The sequence below is a fragment of the Coturnix japonica genome, chromosome Z (genome assembly GCF_054131305.1).
Source record: "Coturnix japonica strain WE chromosome Z, WE-NBRP24, whole genome shotgun sequence".
Classification (NCBI taxonomy): Eukaryota; Metazoa; Chordata; class Aves; order Galliformes; family Phasianidae; genus Coturnix; species Coturnix japonica.
In genome coordinates, this window is record NC_140702.1 from 1,591,219 (window position 1) to 1,609,916 (window position 18,698).

General features: G+C 46.6%; 1 protein-coding gene and 2 long non-coding RNA genes across 5 annotated transcripts; all 3 read right to left on the reverse strand.

Annotated features, from left to right (window-relative positions):
* Window positions 1–2,350: 2,350 nt before the first annotated feature.
* Window positions 2,351–4,644, reverse strand: LOC146753364 (uncharacterized). Its single transcript, XM_085530475.1, has 6 exons — window positions 4,526–4,644; window positions 4,185–4,262; window positions 3,920–4,001; window positions 3,523–3,649; window positions 3,180–3,325; window positions 2,351–2,861 (listed from the first exon to the last, which is right to left on the reverse strand). The coding sequence occupies exons 1-6, from the start codon at window positions 4,637–4,639 to the stop codon at window positions 2,437–2,439; spliced, it is 972 nt and encodes a 323-aa protein (XP_085386601.1). The 5' UTR covers window positions 4,640–4,644; the 3' UTR covers window positions 2,351–2,436.
* A 347-nt stretch (window positions 4,645–4,991) lies between these two features.
* Window positions 4,992–11,204, reverse strand: LOC146753365 (uncharacterized). 2 transcript variants are annotated; one of them, XR_014939939.1, is made up of 6 exons: window positions 10,964–11,204; window positions 10,487–10,753; window positions 7,840–9,836; window positions 6,406–6,512; window positions 5,192–5,264; window positions 4,992–5,064 (listed from the first exon to the last, which is right to left on the reverse strand). It is a non-coding gene; the product is annotated as an uncharacterized LOC146753365 (long non-coding RNA). The 2 variants fall into 2 exon arrangements; XR_014939938.1 differs by having other exon boundaries at window positions 6,406–9,836.
* A 904-nt stretch (window positions 11,205–12,108) lies between these two features.
* Window positions 12,109–18,037, reverse strand: LOC146753366 (uncharacterized). 2 transcript variants are annotated; one of them, XR_014939251.1, is made up of 4 exons: window positions 17,774–18,037; window positions 15,667–15,779; window positions 14,804–14,950; window positions 12,109–12,169 (listed from the first exon to the last, which is right to left on the reverse strand). It is a non-coding gene; the product is annotated as an uncharacterized LOC146753366 (long non-coding RNA). The 2 variants fall into 2 exon arrangements; XR_014939250.1 differs by lacking the exon at window positions 12,109–12,169 and having other exon boundaries at window positions 13,860–14,950.
* Between the last annotated feature and the right edge of the window lie 661 nt (window positions 18,038–18,698).

The following is an 18,698-nucleotide window of genomic DNA, read 5'->3' on the forward strand; positions in this document are numbered from 1 at the left end:
GCCCCTGTTGCATACGGTGCTCAAACATGCATTACTTGGGGGCACATTGTATTTGATTTAACACATCCTCTTAACTCTGGCTTTGCACAGAGTCCAAAGTCCATCAGCTTCAAATTGTCAATCAGCAGATTTTCCTGGTGGATGAGAAAGCAGTCAGGAATGATTTCCACCCAAGTGCCCAAGGAAACATATTTTCTCTTCTCTTATTTCCTGCTGTGGACAGTGGTTCCCAGTCTACTCAAAGCTCGCTCGCTCTCGCTGTCTCAGAGATCTTCACTGACTGCTGACAAGTTCCCATCTTCCAGTATCCCAGGTGGGAAATACTAGCTTGTATCTGTTGGAAAGGACCTGGGGACTAGGAGGACAAGTGGTGAGAGACCACAGGCTGAATGCAAGCCAGCAGTGTGCTCTGACAGAAAAGAAGTACAACAAGATCATCAGCTGCATTAAAAAGCAGCACAACCAGACCAGGACAAGTCATTCCTGCTTCAACACTCATTGCACCACATCTACAATACTGTATCTGGTTTTTGGCCAGGAAGGATAACAACCTGAAACAAACTCTGTGGATGACCTCCAGCTTGTGCAGGGGGCTGAAGCTCCCACTCAGAGAAGAGAAGCTGGGGAGAATGATCTTTGTTCAGAGTGCCTTCCAGTAGCCTTAGATAGAGGGATTTCATAAGATGCCTAGGAAAATGCTCGTGCTGTAATTATTTGCTTTACTCCGAGATACCAGCAGCTTACAAAATGCCAAGCTCTAACCTATTGGTGAGGAAATATTCAAGCCTTCCAGTACCTAACCTGTGCTTCAAGTCTTCAGTGACAGAAAATCCATTGGATGGGGCCAGAGGAATGCATCTCACCCCATACCCTCTGTATAGCCACCATTTGTTTAAAGGATCACTCTTCCTTGAGGCACAAAACTAGAGCAGGTTACACAACAGACTGACACCACAAGGGCTTCTCTCTAGATACAAACTGCAGCAAAGAGCATCACAAAAATATGAAACCAACACTCAGATCAGATCTGTGTCTCTGCTCCGCTCATTAGGAGCATCATGTTTTACTCCCCTTTCAGAGGAAGATACTTCTTCAAGGATAACAAAATCCAGCTCAGCTACAGGACACAGTACCAAGTAGCAGTAATTATCTAACATTTCCTGTAGGGAAACAATCCTAAGCACAAGTTATTGTCTGAGTTTCAGCTGGGACTGAATTATTTTCTTCAGTGTCTGATTTAATACTACGTTTTCATTCTAGAGAAACAATGGAGATAGCGCAGTGATGCTTACAGCTGCTGCCAGGCAGCGTTGTACAGAGCCACAGTCAATCTCAGCTGAGAGCCCAAGGAAGTGAGAAGGAACAGAACTAGGACAGCTGACTTAAGCTGGCCAAAGGATATTCCATACTATATGACATATTGTGGAAGGAGTTTTGAACGGGGTAGAACTTCATGAAAATCTCTTCCACTACTAGGAGGCTAACTGGACACTGATTGGTAGGTGGCGAGCAATTGCTTTTGCATTCATCATAACTATTATCCTTTTCTCTATCTCAGTAAATAATTCTATCTCAACCCATGAGTTCTACTTCGTGTTTTTTTTTCCCCCTTCAATTCTCTCCTGCAATCCACTGGATTGGAGTGGAGTACTGTAACTTTCTCTCCCAACAGAAAGTGCATAATGTTTTAATTAGATGAAGAGGTAATCAGCACCATCAATTTCCAACTGGTTTCAGAAATTCCATTTCAAGTTTATACAAATGAAACCTGACTTAGAGAACTGACAAGAGCTGTCAATCTATTCTCAGATTAATTCTAGAGTGGTGAGACAGACTGTTAGGCGTGCTGTTTCTGTACAAAGATGACACTTACCCGTTCCAACTGTTTCATGGAATTCCTAGTACTTGAGAATTTCCTTGTAGTCACTGACAGACATCCTGAATGTGCAAGAACTGAAGATCCTCCAAGCACGTGCAATGAGGAAGTGCCAGCAGTGTTCACATCCTACTTAGGACATATTCTTAGAGGCAGAAGGGACACTCGTGGCAGATCCAGCAATGCTCATCTTCTCACCAACGTGCATCCCCCTCTCACCCAGCAACAACAAAACACAGTGCATGAAGCTGGCTTCACTTAGGTTAACAATATGGAACATCCCTCAGGGCTTTGTGCCACAGAGCAGTAGCAGGGCTGGACTACAGCTTGAGGAAGCAGTGGAAGCCTTTCCCTGTATGGTTACAGTGTCCCTGCACGCACCCCACAGCCAGAGCGTTGCAAGCCGAGCTGCCTTGCTGTTTCTTGCATTCATCCCAGTCTTTGTGAATGAAAACTCGGAATGCAGTCAAGGCGTTGATTGAGCACGAGCGTGCCTTTATTCAATAGGAGAAAGGACGGAATGAAAGGTCTGGGGTAAAGATGGGACACGTCCTCTGATGTTAAGGGGAAAGTGGCTCAGAGCTTGAGCTGCTGCCTGGTGCCTGGGACTGGAGGCCTGACTCCAAGTCCCCCTCCAAGAGGCTCGGCTGCTCTTCAGTAACGCTGTCCTGGTCCTGCTTGGAGGTGTTGCTGTCAAGGCAGTCGGGCTGCGCATGGGCTGGGCTGTCCTGGAAAGGCACCAGGCCACAGTCCAGGCTTGTAACTGTGGCATCTGGTAGGCTCAGGTCAGGAGCTTCTGGAGGGATAGGATGAATGAGGGCTTCAACAACGATGACATTCTTCTCTGCATAACTGATGTTATATGGAAGGCTTTCATCAGAACTGCAGCATCCTGTGCTTCTCAACAGCTCTTCATTGATGGAATCACTGGATGCATGATCGTAACATGCCCTGCGTCTTGGGGATATACAAGGGCTCGGGTCACCTAGGAAGGAGTAGATGCACAACGGTTAGTGTCGAACGTTCACAAGATGAACCATTAAGAGGTTCTTGACATTTGGCTATGTAGTGGTGGTGGGCAGAAGCCAATAAGCTTCTAGCAACACTGTCACTGTCTTGAAAGCTATCCTCGTGCAGGCCCAGCTCTTGTGTTGACAAGAGACTCATTTGGGAAAGACAGGGGTCAACCAAAGATGTCAGGCATGGGCTTGAACGCCAGAAGGAAGTACAAGCCCACTGAAAGCATGAATTCTACCTGTGTTTCTGACAAGCAGTGTTTTGAAAGCTGGATCTGCACCCTTACCTGCCAGAACCAAGACTTCTACTTCAGAGGGCTCCCTGGCACTGCTCTGCAGTTGGCGTTTGGCCACAGGGGATGGTTTGCCCAGGCAGAAGCAGGAACGCCAACTGCAAGCTGCTGACTCTGCCCTCTTACTGGGAGAACTCATTCTGCAGAGAAAACAGAGCATGCTGTCAGTCGTGGTGCAGGGTGAGGGAAGAGCTGCACTGAGCCCTTGCCAATTGCTGCCTGTTCCCGGCATTGCCTGCTTTCTGCTGAAACACAGCTTAGAAAAGCGCTCTGTTTCAAACAGCAGAGGATGCTTCCATTCCTACAGCTCAGCCCTCAAGTCCTGCTGGCTAAATACCTCTCAACGATGTCAAGCAAGGACATGGATCCAGAGAATGTCGTTGGTTCCGGCTGCTTTGCTCTCCTGGGGTGGGCCTTCACCAGGGAACGAAGGCGGGTGATGAGTTTGCCCCGTTTCCTTGCCACTGAGCAACAAAACAAAGAAACCAGTTCATTTCAGGCTTGGCTCAGTTGGATGTGGCTGAGTGCAATGCATTCGACAGAGCACGTAACAACAGGAATTACGTTCCCAACAAGGACACACAAGAACGGATTTTCCTCATCCCTGGAGGTGCCCAAGGAGCTTAATGAAGTTCTCTTGCTAAGCTTGCTGAACTTGGGCATTTACATACCCCCTGAAAGCCACATTCTGACCCTATTATACTAACCCGCTTTGTCAAATGTAAAATACGTACCTGGCATTGGCAAGGAATTGACCAGTGACTCAGGAAGTTTTCCCCTGATGAGTTCCACGCACTCACCAGGGAAAAAACCAACCTGTAATAAGAACAAAAAGACAGGTGGGCATTAGCGCAAGCCCAGAGCCAAAGGGATGGTCCTCTGACATCGGCACAGGGCAACTGTTCATGGCAAGAAGCCATCCTGTGCAGGCAGAGCAGCTCCAACTTGAGATTCCCGATTCTGCTGAAGTTGAAATTATAGTCGAAAGCGTGTGCCTACCTCAAAGCCACGCTTGCCTCTCCACCAGGGGCTCATCTCCTTTGGTGGCATATCAACAATGCACACGATGTCTCCAACCTGCAAAAGATGAAACATCAATCCCAGCTTCAGCACAGCTGGCAGGAAAGAACAGCTCAAATAACTGCCTTCTTGTGTGCTGCAGAATACCCTCAAGCTTGACAGCAAACTCCTCCCAACCCAGAAAAAGTCTAAGCTGCAACAGAACCTTCGAAGCTTCATCTCGCAAGATATACTAAAGGTGTCTGAGACTATTCCTGCTGCGTTCACAACTTCTACTACTTTCCCATGCATGACAACAAGGAACGCCTGGAACTGCTTACCTCCAGAGAGAGCTCACCCGGCCCCTGGGCGACGTGGCTCCTAATAACATGGGCCGCCGCAATCGCTGGTACGTTTAAAGATGACACAGCACGCACCAGCTGCGGCTCCCGCATGTTATCAGCCTGCAAAACAGAGAACAGACCGTGGTCAGGAGCTGAGGACAAACCAGGAGGATTTCAAGGTGAGGAGCACATCTGCAGAGAAAGCTGCAGCAAATACACTCCGTCCTTATCAGGAGCACTTCAGAAGGAGCTGCACATCTCAACAATCGTTTCTCTTTTTGGCGTGCATTGCCAGGCCATGCAAAGATGCATCTCTCTCAACACAGACTAATCAGCAATGGCACTGGCGCAGAAAGTTGGCCAGGCCCTTTTGGGCCCATTCTTTACTGCAAGAGAGTACATCTGCAGCTCCTTCTAATGGCTCAACACAGGGAACAAAGACCAGCCAGAGCTTCATACTGTACCTCCGTCGCCGCCACCTCAGGCTCACGGCTGATCCCACTGCACGCGACACCCATCACAGCAAGTGTGAACAGCTGGAACAGAGCAGAAACACACTTCTGTTTTCTCTATTCACACAGCACAGTATGGACAGACTTCCTCAGATCTACCCGCGCATACCCTGTGGCAAAACCATGGGGGGGGACAAATCATGGCACGTACCTGGCAGTGAGATCACCTCAAGCAATCTGCAGCAGTTCCTTGTCGCTTTGCTCAGATGGAATGAGAGCTAAAGCTGCACCGAGGCAGTGGGCGGAGGGTGAGGAGAGGAGAGAGAAAGAGCAGGTCAGTGAGCAGGGCTAAGACATCCATGGAATAACACACACAGCACAACCGTCCCATCCACTTGCTGCAAGACAAGCTGAGTCTCAGGCTACGTGATGCCTGTCCACCCAGCAACTTTATAATGCTTCCAAAATTGAGCAAAGAAGACAATGGAAGAAGCACGGGACAGGTGCCAACTTTACAGATACCCCCTTTGGAACGTGTGTACTGAGGGAAAATTACGTCTCATGGTCAAGAGTAAGCAATACGGTGCTGTGAGCTCCGACAGCCAGCAGTTCTCAACACCTCACTGCCCACCCATCCATCCCATGCTGGTTCAGCTTACCTACAAGCTGCTGCGCACGACGGTGTGAAGAAAAAGGCAATAAAGTCACTAACTAACTAACTAACTAACTAACTAACTAACTAACTAACTAACTAACTAACTAACGGCACTAACTAACTAACGACACTAACTAACAACACTAACAAACAACACTAACTAACAAACAACACTAACTAACTAACAACACTAACAAACAACACTAACTAACTAACAACACTAACTAACTAACAACACTAACTAACAACACTAACTAACTAACGACACTAACTAACGACACTAAAGGCACAAGAACAACAAGTCAACAACCACTCCGACCACTAGCTCACCCACAAAGGAACACAGAACGCACCGCTCCTCCCCTCATTCCAGCCGCTTATGACATCACCAACGGCCAACAGCCTGGTCCACCATGACCCCCCACAAGGCGGGGAGCCAAGACCACGTGGTCACATCTGATTCCAACACGGCACCACAACATTCCAGGACTCAGTGTGGGCTTGGAATTCTATCCTGGTGTGGCAGCGCAATGGGAGGTGTTAGGGCACAGCTGAAGAGCTGACAGACAACGGACGTTTCCAAAGGAGGGTGCCAGATTAACTCTCAGCATTCTCTTGCGGGGCTCTTAGGAATGCTTCAAACCCATTTTCACTGCCTAGCTCATTTCTAGAAAGTCCAGTTGAGAAATGCTCACTTTGTCTGGGGAACGCCTCTATGCATCATGAATTAAAAATAAAATAAAATGGGCACGCGACCCTATGAAACTTACCTCTCTGCTCTTGCTGTCAGCCAGACACCTCAGATGAGCATGACGTGTCCCTGCTCCTGAATGAAGATCCACCCAAGTCTGTGTTCCTCTCTGCTCCATCTCTGGGTCTAAAAGAAACACAGACAGAGATGATTACAAGATCCTTTGTGCAGACGAAAGACACGGGTGCACACGAATTCTGTTTAGCAAGAAATACTACAGTCCCAATGGACTGCTGTGGTAGTACTTGAATCCTCATTTGGGGCTGGAGCTCAACAGGTCAACACATCAGAAATAAAACAAAGTGAATCTGGAAGACGTGTCTCAAAGCCCAGAAAATCCAGCACGGGAGGGGGCTGGACAGTGGACCACAAGTGTCCATTTCCATTGCAGCTCCCTGTAGAGAACAGCACCAATCAGCAGGCGTGAATCAATTCATTCACAGGCTGCACAATGACTCTGTTCTTTACATGATAAACACACAGAGATTCCTGACCTAAAAGTTGGGAGTTAAGAACGACCAAAGAGGTTCCTGTTCCTATGCCTCATCCTCTCACCCCAACTCCTGGGTGATGCCCACAGGCTTCAAGTCAGCTCTCAAATCCATTGAACTCCAGTCACAGAACTCCATCAAAAAGGATGTCACACATGTGACACTTACATACATTTTGCATCAGAAACAGTGACGCCAGCAGGAGCAGAGAGGTGACTGTCCCCCTGTACTCAGCACTGGTGAGGCCACAACTCGAATTCTGTGTCCAGTTTGTGGCCCCTCACTGCAAAAAAGACACTGAGGCATTGGAACGTGTTCAAAGAAGGGCAACAAAGCTGGTGAGGGGTCTGGAGCACAATGGGGCCATATGAGGAGAGGCTGCAGGAGATGGGAATGTCCAGCCTGGAGAAGAGATGGCTCAGGGGAGACCTCATTGCTCTCTATAACTTCCTGAAGGGAGGTTGCAGTGAGCTGGGGGTCGGCCTCTTCTCTCGTGTCATTATTGATAGAACTAGAGGGAATGGTTTTAAGCTGCAGCAGGAGAGGTTCAGGCTGGACATTAGGAAATATTACTTCTCAGAAAGGGTGTCCAGGCACTGGAATGGACTGCCCAGGGAGGTGGTGGAGTCACCCACCCTGGGGGTGTTCAAGGAATGACTGGATGTTGTGTTGAGGGACGTGATTTATTGGGAGCTAGTGGTAATAGGAGAACGGTTGGACTGGATGATCTTTTAGGTCTTTCCCAACCCTCGCGATTCTATGATTCTGTGATTCATACGCTAAGAAGCAAGGAGAGGCTCTTTTGTTAAATCTTTCAGTAGAGAGAAGACTTGATATTTGCTTCTCCCGACAACAGAAACACGGTACCAGCTTTCTAAGCCAACCCACCTACAGCAGGCAGACAACGCATATGTAAAGGAGCACGCACATCCCCTCCGGCATCACTTGAGACGACAACCCACCTTCAGATCTCTGTGCATTTCCCTTGTTTTACAAAGATGCAGCCTCGCTGCAGCTCCATGGGTGTCACACAAGGCCTGCAGGACCTTCCTCCACAAACCCCATTTGCAGGCCTTGCTCCGTGAGGATTGCCACCGGCCCTCCTGAGCAAAAACAAGCACTAAGAACGAGAGTAAAGCACACTGGATTCGCCCTGGCCTGGCTCAAGCCCCAGTCCTACCAGACAGACCCTGGGATGAAAACTACTCCACAAACACCAGATGGACACCAGCACACAAGAAGTTGATCAGATCCAACGCCAAGCAAGCACCAAGCCTCCTCAGGAAACTCTTTGCCATCAGCTCCTTCATCACCTTACCTTTCCTCCACACCTCAATCCCAAAGTTGTTTCCACACCTGCCAGCACGTGTTACCTCCCACCTGCTCATCGCACAGAGCTTCAACAGCACCAAATTTGCTTCCGGGGCCCTCCTTCAACTCACTGTGCTAACACTCATGATTCAAATTACACAGAAATCCTATCACAAGTTCTCAGTGAGAACTGCACCTAACATTCCTCCTTCTACAAGCAAACAGGCCCAACACGTGGTCATAACAATGCCAGCATAAAAAGAAGCAGAGATGGCACGGCAGGACAGATGTACTCGGTGTGCACGTCTGAAGCCATTTGAGAACCTAGTCGCTCTTGCTGCATGACCCCTGACTTCTGTTAAAAGCTGAATGGTCACAACAACACCTGTTTCCATCAGCTGCCACCATCCAAAGCAGCCAGCCTTCTTGCGGTCACCTGGCCCAAACATCCCTTTTGCTCTACACTTGATTCCTGCAAGAGATGGGAGCTCAGCACGCAGACCATCCTTCCAACACCCCATCCCTGCAGCAAGGGATCACAGCGCTGGCACAGCTGAAACAAAAAGGGTGTGTGAGTTTCCTGTTAGCACTCAGTGTGAACAAATCTACCACTGAGCAACACCGTGAGCCCCCACTCACCTCAGCACAGGTCAACCTGTATCCCCCGCATTCCCCTATCCACGTGCACATGCACACCCGTGTGCCACCCTGCCTGCTTTGCACACCCCCATGCACACTCTGCATTGTGTGCCCTCCTTTGCATTCACAGACATGTGCAAACCATCCCTGGGAACACCTACGTGCCTACACCTTCCACAAATATCCCTTTGTGTGCACCTGTGTGCAACCCAACTCCTCAGCACACCCATGTGCAAGCATACATTTGTGCCACCGCATCCATGCACTATCCATGTGCTCACACACACTCACACAACCACATCCCTTAGTGCAGCCCTGTGCACACACATACAGACACATGTGTAACCCCTTCCTTTCACTCCCAAAGTGCACGCACACACCGGTACCACAATGTCCTTGTGCAGCTCCAACACTCTGCACACCCCTGTGCACACACATATATGTGCATGCTCGTCCTTGCACACATACCCACAGACCTACACACACCTGAGCAACCCCACTGGTTTATACACTCATGGACACAAATGTGTGTGCATCACCATCCATGCACAAATACACACACAAACACATACACACACACACACACGGATCCCCACTGCTTTGCACAACCCTGTGCACACTCACGTGTGTCATGCACTGATTTCCCAGCCAGTCCCCGTATGGTCACTTACTTAGGACAGGAGTGCAGGGGAGCAGCCAGAAGCTGTTTGCATTCCCTGCTGTCTGCTGGGCAGCTTTGCTGGAGATGCTTGGGCTGCTTTGCTTTTCCTTGGGAGGTGGGAAGGAGCTTTGAGTTTGAGGCACATACCGCGCCAGAGCATCCTGATGGCACAAGGGGGATCAGGGCCCCTCTATTGGTTACCTCGGTGGCTTGCAGCAAATGGAACTTTCCCCCTTTTGGAAGGGTTCACCTTGGTGGTTGTTTTGTGTTTTAATTCTTTCAGTCGTGCCTGATGTAGATGAATCCACGGTGGTACCAGATGATGGAGACCAGGATTCCCACGATCGCCTATTGAGAAAGCTAAACAATGTGAGTTTTTACTGACCCATATCAACAAAAATCTCAACCATAAAAAAGAGACGTCTTCGTATTCAAGCACATGACAACAATAAGACCATGCATGTTGTTTTGCTGTATTTCCTCTGTAATCATGGGGAGGATATGAAGAAGTGGTATAATTCATCCACTTCTGCACTTCAGGCACGAGTTCCTTAGAATTGGAAGAGACCCTTAAAGGCCATCTAGCCCAGCTCCCCTGCAATAAACAGGGACATTCACAGCTAGATCAGGTTGTTCACAGCCTGGTCATTAGTCATTCCAGAGGCAAACCACATACTGAATGATCTCTCCTTCAGTCATAAATCCTTGGAGACAACAGCATTGACACTGCATGTTACTGAAGCAGTAAAAGAAACTGCTCCTGTAACTCTCCTTGTGTTAAGTAAAATGATGATAAAAAGCAATGGAATGCTTTGGCAGGACACCAAAACCATCCTCCTTCCTTGGTATCTGCTGCAATGGAACCTTCCACTGGAAGAAAGCCCCTGATGACTTGTCACCCCAGAGAGGTGAGCTTTGGAAGCAGGATTGCTGCACAACAGAATGAACTGTAGCTCCTTAGCATCTCTTACATCAAGGAGGTGTGTGATCAGACCCACCTATCACCTTCAGGTGCGCGCTTTCTGACACCTTGTCTGACTTCACTGTCACTGTGCCAGCATCCTCAGGCTTAACCTGCTTCATCGTCAGTGTGCAGCAATTGCCAACGTTCTTGATGTCATTGTAATTGTTGGTGTAAAGGAGGTTGCCATTCAGGAACCATTCCACGTCCTCGTCATCATGGGACAGCTCGCAGGAGAAGACAGCAGAGCTCTCTTCTTCAATTTCCACATCCTGCAGGTGCTTCGTTACTTCTACATTGCGGGCTGTGGGGAAACAAGGTGAACTGTTACCACTGTTACTATAAATCATACTGGGATGTGGTAGAATGGTTGGACTAGATGATCTTTGTGTAATCTTCTCAATGAAGATTATACATTTATAAAGTTAGCAGGAGAGAACGGCAGAAATCAACCTCAAGAAGAGAAATCTGAGGTGAAACAGGACATGGAAGAGGCCACCCGCCTTGCTCATACCTTCAGCTGTCAGCGTGGCCTCAGTCTCTGCACACCAGCATCATCGGGCTTCAGCTTCAGAATCTTGAGCTCTGCTGAATGCTTATCCCTCTTGATCTTGTACTTCTCAGAGGGCTCGATGGGTGGGTGGCACTTGAACCATTTCACAACCTTTGCAGAAGGCCTGAAGTCACAGGACAGGATGACAGAATGACGTTCCAAAACTGTCTTGTCCTCCAACTTCCTGGTGATTTGTATATGGTAATCTGCAAAGCAGGGGTGGAAGAGAAGAAAGGATGAGGACAAGTGGAAGAAGAGGAAAGTATCTTGCGTCTATTCCATTCCAATTAATTTCATGTTCACAATGGTTCTTTGAACCACTCCAAAGATAAAACAAACGATTCCCTATAGGGAATGCCATTGACTACATTTCTATAAAGTAATACTGTATATTATCTACCAAATGCATGGTCCAGCTCTTGTCCTGTGCCTATTAAATTGCTCCCAGTTGAGGCTTTTATTCAAATAAGAGTGAGCTGAACATTTAACAAGTACTTTAGGATGTGAATGAAGACTCTTACACTGGGGACAACAGCAGATAAAAAGCCTGGAATTTTCTTTCAGATGAAATCAATGACACACTGCATCAAATTTAGGTGCTACCAAACTTAAACTTGTCTAGTTCAGAAATACAATTAATTTCACCTGATTTGACTTCTTTGCTATAGCCAGGGACAAAACGTCAGCTCTGTAGATCTGAACAGTAAGCACATCACAACTATACAAACAGATCTTTTACTGAGATGCAGCTGTCTCATTTAGTGTCCAACGACTTTGAACTGGAAATGGAGCAGACCCTCCAGACACACACACAATATTTCAAAGACCCCAGTGAAGGAAGACTGTACGTTAATTAATTCTTCATCTTCATGATGTAAACCAAGCCAGGATACGCTACCTCTGACGAGCAGATTGGCTGTGGATTTGGATTTGCCAATTGAGAACTGAATGGTGCCTGTCATATCAGTGGTGGTTTTCGGTATGGTCAGCCGGTGGATGGTGCCTTCTTGCTGCATAATCAAGTTTCTTCCAGCCTGTAAGACTTACCAAGTAGATACCACTTGGGAGGTTTCACAGAAGGAATGGATATCTCGCATTCAAATTTTGTTTCTTCAGGCTCAGTCACATCCTTGTCACACAGCTCCTTTACTAGATGAATGGATTGCTCTTAAAGAAGGAAGGAACAAAAGAAATCAGAGATTTAGAAGGAATGTAAAAAACCCTTACATTATCACCTACTTACTCACATCAGCATTACTGCACGTGAACACTACACCTATCAGCTCAAAATGCCTTAAAACATCATTGGAAAAATAACTGAAAGAAAGGAATGTTGAAAAGAAGTCCGACAATAAGACTGACAACCTGAAGAGAGCCCAGATCTTCTGATTCCCAGTCCAACATCCATATCAAACCATGACCTTCCCATCCCAATATCAAAGTCCTCACATTACGAACTGGAAAAGAGGTTCAATGAAACACGGACATTGATAATTACTTTGGTAAAATATAGTAACTTAGCTCTGAGCAAACCCACACCTACACTTGGCTTCCTCGTGCAAAGAGCTCTGAGGCACATGGCCAGGCTGAGCATCATCCATCTGGTTTCACAGCATCACTGCCTGTTCTCTCATGTCAATGAAACCATCCATTCCCCCACATCCACATCCCCACCAAAGCAGAATCTAAACATGGCTTCTACAAGGACTGACCGAATGCGGCCGCCGTCACCTTCAAAGTACCTGATACAGAAGGATCACACTCACTGTCAGACAAAACCTCTTTGGAGAGGTGAAGTGACTGACCTGTTCACCCTCACTTTGGAAAGAACTGCACTCATTTCCTACCTGCTCCTGGCAGTGTGGGATGGTGGGATAGCATCACACTTCCCACACTAAGCTTCCCACCTGTCACTTGTTCCACCCTAACCTCAGTCCCAAAACGAAAGGGGAACTCCCTTCTGAACCTTCTTCACTTCATTTCAGATGTCCTTTCTGCTTCATCTCCAACCCACACCCCCTCAGGAGAAAGATCCCCCTCTTACACCCTACCATCTTGCCGCATTCTGATGTTGTCATCAGCCTTCAGCTTGTTGTCCTCTTTGTACCACTGGCTCTGAACCTCATCGTGTGAAATCTCACAGACAAAAGATGCACTCCCATATTCATTCACTTCCACATCTTCCAGTTATTCTAAACCATCATCAATTCCTGAGTCATTTCTCTCTTAAACACAGTCAATGCATTACTGCCCTTGAACATAAAGACAGACTAGCTAAAACTGAACTCCCTGCAAACAGTTTTCATGGAAACCAGAATGTCATTTATTCTAAAACCTTTCAAGCAAAATTAAGGGTAGAAGAACAATAGAACTGAATGAATCTTTAAGGTCATTTAGTTCCAATCCCCCTGCTATCGGCAGGGACACCTCCCTCCAGACCAACTCTTCTCCTCAGGGTCAAGGCTACTCTCAAATCATTCTCCTCTAAGCCTGTGCCTGTGCTTGGCATTGCCCTGACCCAGGTGCAGGGCCTTGTACTTGGCCACACTCAAGTTCATGAGGCTGCCAAGGGCCCACCTCTCCAGCCTGTCCAGGTCCCTCTGAGTAGCATCCCTTCCCTCTAGCACATCAACAGCACCGCTCAGCTTGGTGTCATCTGCAGACTTGCTGAGGGTGCATTTGATTCCACTGTCCATGTTGCCTACAAAAATGTTAAATAACACTGGTCCCAACACCACCCTCCACCTGGACACTGAGCTATTGACTGCAACTCTCTGAGTGTGACCATCCAGACAGTTCCCTATCCTGCAACTGGTCCATCCATCAAAACCATTTTTCTCCACTTTGGTGACCAGGATGTCATGCAGGACGGGATCAAATGCTCTGCACAAGTCCAAGTAGATGATGTCAGTTGCTCTCCCATTATCCACTGATGCTGTTACTCCATCATGAAAGGCCACCAAGTTTGTCAGGCCTGGCTTGACCTTGATGAAGCCATATTGGTTACCACCAATCACCTCATCTTTATTTTCCAAACTATGCCAAGGAGAACTAGACGGAACTCTACAATGTCGTGTCACTACAAACCTGTCTGAACCATTGGCTTCTCTGCATGCTCATCACTAGTCTCTCCTTAGCTTGTGTGCCCACAATGTATGGGGAATGTCAGCCACAAATCTTACCTAGGGGACATCTGTACTTCAAAATCCCTTGAACATCACACAATCCCTTTTAACTTTCCAGGTCTGCACTTACTTATGTCAGAATCAGCTCATATTTCTGTGCTACTGTTTCCCTTTCCTTCTGAAGGGCTTGGATACAACTTGGATTAACCTCAGGAGCAGAGTTCCTGCATAAAACAGCCAGTACTGAAACAGCAACCCAACCTGGCTGCAGACTGAGAGAGAAAATGAGAGTTCACCAAAGTCATGGGACAGGACAGATGTTCATGTTCATGCTAACACTGAACCCAAGTGGCCACATGAGGACAGCATCTAGTAGGAAATCAGAAAAAAGCATCCTTTCAGACGTCCCTTTGGAAGGTGGCATCTACCAGGGCACAGCAGACCCGTGTGTTCAGTAACCAGTCTGATGCTTCAGAGCCAGCTGATGAGCTACAGACTGGGGTTTAACCAGTGCAACACACGGAGGGAAAATCTGTCATAAGCATAAAGAAAAAAGAGAAAGGTATCCAAAATGACTAACCAAGAAATGCCCAAACTGCCCATGAAGCATTTCTTCCTGTGGTACAAAACACCACAAGAGGATTTATTTGCTCTTTCAGTTAAATATACCATGAACCTTTAGGGTAACTGACGTCTTGTCTTCGGCTGCTTTGCACGAGTATGTTCCCTGATCTTCATATTCACACTTGTGAAAAATGAGGCTTCTCTTATTTCCCTGGGAAGAAATGCCCACTTTTTTACTTTGACGCAGCTCCTTCCATTCCTAGAAGGGAAAATACCAAGTCAGATCTACACGAGTCCTTCCATCTCTGCACTGAGCATAGGCAGCCTTCAGATCTATGCTTAATTCACCCACTCCCCTAGAATTAATGGAATTGTGCTTACTGGAACATATGCTGAAGCTTAAGCACAGTGCAGTGTTTTCAACATGTAGGAATGGCTATAGAACATGCATAAATTCTGGCTGACCTATGACAGCTTAAAGCACTGTGGAAAACTGTTAACAAGCCCGTTTGGACATCACCTTGAATAAATGATGTTATCCCCAAGTAAGGGAAGGAACAGCTGAGCACTGCGGAGGTACACAAAGTGCCAGAGCAAATTCTCACACTGTCAGGTGCAAAGAAAACTCAGATTTCACCCTAAAAGCCAGATCACAACAAGGCTACAAAATCCTGGCTGAGAATTTCTGTGTTAGAGTTGAAGCTCAAGACTCTACACCAACCAACAATATTTTGTGCAGCAAGACCTCAGGAGTTCACAAGAAACACAAAACAAACTTTCATTTCAACTTGATAAATGAACTCAGGACATAATAACAAAGAGTGCTGATCTGGGCAAGTAAAAGAGCATAAAGAAAAGAGAGCAGTGCAAAAGCTATCAGGCAAAAGCTTAAACTCTCATCCCTTGGAAGTGAAATTAAAGGCTCTCATTCATTTCCAGACAAGTCAGAAAGGAAAACACCATTACATGCCATACCTTGAACCACTTGATGTCCACGTTGGGCCTGGACAGCTCACACTCAAATGTGACCTTGTCCTTTTGTATGATGCTAATGTCTGCCAATGGTTTGCTGATTTACAAATGCAGTTCTGAGAAGGAGAAAGAAGGATGTGGATTTAGTTGGGAATGAGGTCTCTAGGAGCATCTGGCATAAGGAATAATGAAAGGCAGTGCCTACTCTCTATGCTTACTAGAACTTGTCATTAACAACAAAAAAACCTATTGTTTTGAGCACATTATCATTACTTGTGCTAGGGACAATAATGTTACAACAATCCTCTTGATATATCAGGGATACTCTGGTGGCAATGGCCCAGTGCAAAACATTCTTATATGCATTATTGACATAATTGCCAATAGAATATTGGCATAACTGCCAATAGAAGTGATAAGTGCACATTTTGGGACACAGAGCAGAATTTTGTGACAACTCTCAGTCCGGAATATGTTGATGAAGAAGATGTCCTAACAGTGCATGCCAGTGATTTGACAAACCCTGCTCTATATGACACAGTTCGTCTTCAATTTTTGGGAACTTTGATTCCCAGTTGGCTCTTAGGAAAAAAAAAAAAAAAAAAAAAAGCCACCCAAACAACCTAGTCCTCCCTCATCTCACCCTTCTCATCCAGCTGCTGCCTCACAGAAGGGGTAAAATAAAAACTCTCCTGTACTAGCAGAGAGATTTGCAACGGAGTAACTCAAATAAGGATGGGAGACTGAAGGTGCTGGGGAAGACATCCAGGCTTTAGCTACAGGGCATGCATGCAGAATCACAATACAAAGGCCAGTCAGAGAAATCTGAACTTCATGAGAATTAATGGGGTTGTTTCTACATGCCCACCATATCTGCCAGTGTAAAACCTTCCAGTGAAAAAAAGGAAAGCTACATATAGGTGGGGAGAATTGTTGGTGAAATTATTTGTGATATTTCTGCTAAGAATATGCCCAAAATCCTGGAGCAAGACTTCAAGTTAAGCAACTCAGTCTGTGTAAGTAGACTTACAGAAAGGAACCATAAAGCATGTGGAAGGAACTGTAAAGTTAATCCACAGCTAAAACAGAGTAGAGACGAATTGCAGGAGCTTGTTTACTTTGCACAAGTGTGAGCTTTAACCACTGCTGAGCTCCTAGTACAAAAGTCTGAACCAATGCAACAAACCAACCCGTCCATGCTGTACGAAAGAATGTACTGACACCACCAGAACACAAAATTCTATGGCTGAAAATACGCGCAAAAATCATCCAGCCCTTCTCCATTGCTCCAGGACATGCTCAGCTCTTTGTGCCCCAGATATTTCACTAACCTTTTCTGAAACCCACAGTGAAGGCTTCAAAGCCCCTCCAAATAACTAATCCAGTCATCCAACCATTAAAGGCTTTTTTGTTGTATAACTCAAAACCAGCTATCATGTTATGTATGAGCACCTTCAAAGAGCCAACAGAGTCAATGATTTTATTGGAAGCTTCAGATTTTATGACTTGCAGTAAGTGATCACCATAACTCACACTCACATCCCCTGCCTGTAGAGGAGATCCTCCTTGCATCTACAAAGATGCAAGAAGAAAAGAGGCAAAGAAGGGGTAAAAAAAAATCCCATCTCACATTTGGGATTTTTAATTCCAGCCTTGAAGGCTGATTTGCCCACTTAACAGCTGTGCTCTTCAGAAGCAGTTGTTCCACAGTTATTTAGAGAGAAAGACAAGTTTTGTACTTGGTTGTTAACACAGAGAACAGCATAAACACACAAATGAACTCAACTTTGCAGTGTTGTAATGGCTGATGAGGGAAGCCAAGGATCCTTCCACACTGTCAGCCTTCATTTCCAGAGACATACCTTTGGGGGTGATGGTAATGCTGCTCTTGTCATCTCTGGACTCACAGAAGTACTCTCCCTCATCCTCAGCCCGGATCCCTGTTATTGTCAGGGTTCTTCTGACCCCTTCCTCATCAATCTGGAAACGTTTGCTGGGTTTGATCTCAACTGCATTCCTGCACTACACCACCTTCCCTTTGACATGGCTCACTTCCTCTTCCTCTAAGCCACATAAACAGCTGCTTAGTGCTCCCAAAGCGAATGCTCACCAGTTGTTTCCAACTTGAAGGTCATCTTCTGGCCAGCAGCCTCGCAGATGTATTCTCCAGCACCTTTCTTCTCCAGCTGCTCCACAACCAGACGCCGTGTTTTGCCCACAGATTCCATTCTGAACTTTCTGGAGGAGGCAAGCAGTCTTCCATCCTTGTACCATTTTACTCCAGTTGGATCCTGTGCTACTTCACAGCTGAGGGAGGCACTTGCTGCCAGGGCAGCACTCACCTCTTTCTGCACCTTCTCCTGGTTTATAAACACAGGTTTTGGCTCTGAGGGAAGAAAAGAGAAAGTATTGACTGAGGGACTGAAATGAGACCATCTTGCAGGTCTGTATGTACAGCTTGGAACAGGTTTAGGTTACCACTTGTGCCCAAACTAATAGCCTTCACTAGAGAATATCAGCTCTTCTGTTGAAACTAAGTGTCAAATCTAGGCAAGAAAGAACCTAGGAGCTGAAGGAACCAAGAGGGTCCTTGAACACCAGTCCCATGGTTGCAAGTCACTATGCAAACATATTGAACCCAAAAGAACATCTGTCCTGCAGGCAGCCAAAACCTGAGTTCCTTTAACTTAAGACCCACTGTGAAACATCAAAACACATAAACATGTGATAGTCAAACCACTGGCTGCCTTTTCATGACCCAGAACAGTACTCCTGGCTTCCTGAACAGACTCCTCATGGCCTCTACCATTGCCACAACTGTGACTGTCAAAGGCACAAAGGAAATATGCTCACCAACGCAGTCCTTAGTTCTTTGTGTGTGATTTGCAGATATCTATTTTACTTTGAGCTCTGGGAATAGTCAGCTCTACCAGGTCTCTTACTGGGAGTAGCAGACTCACCTATCCAGATGCAGCCTCCAACATAAAGGCATAGGAAAAAGGCAGTGTACTACTAGGAGAAGTTCCTGCTTCTCC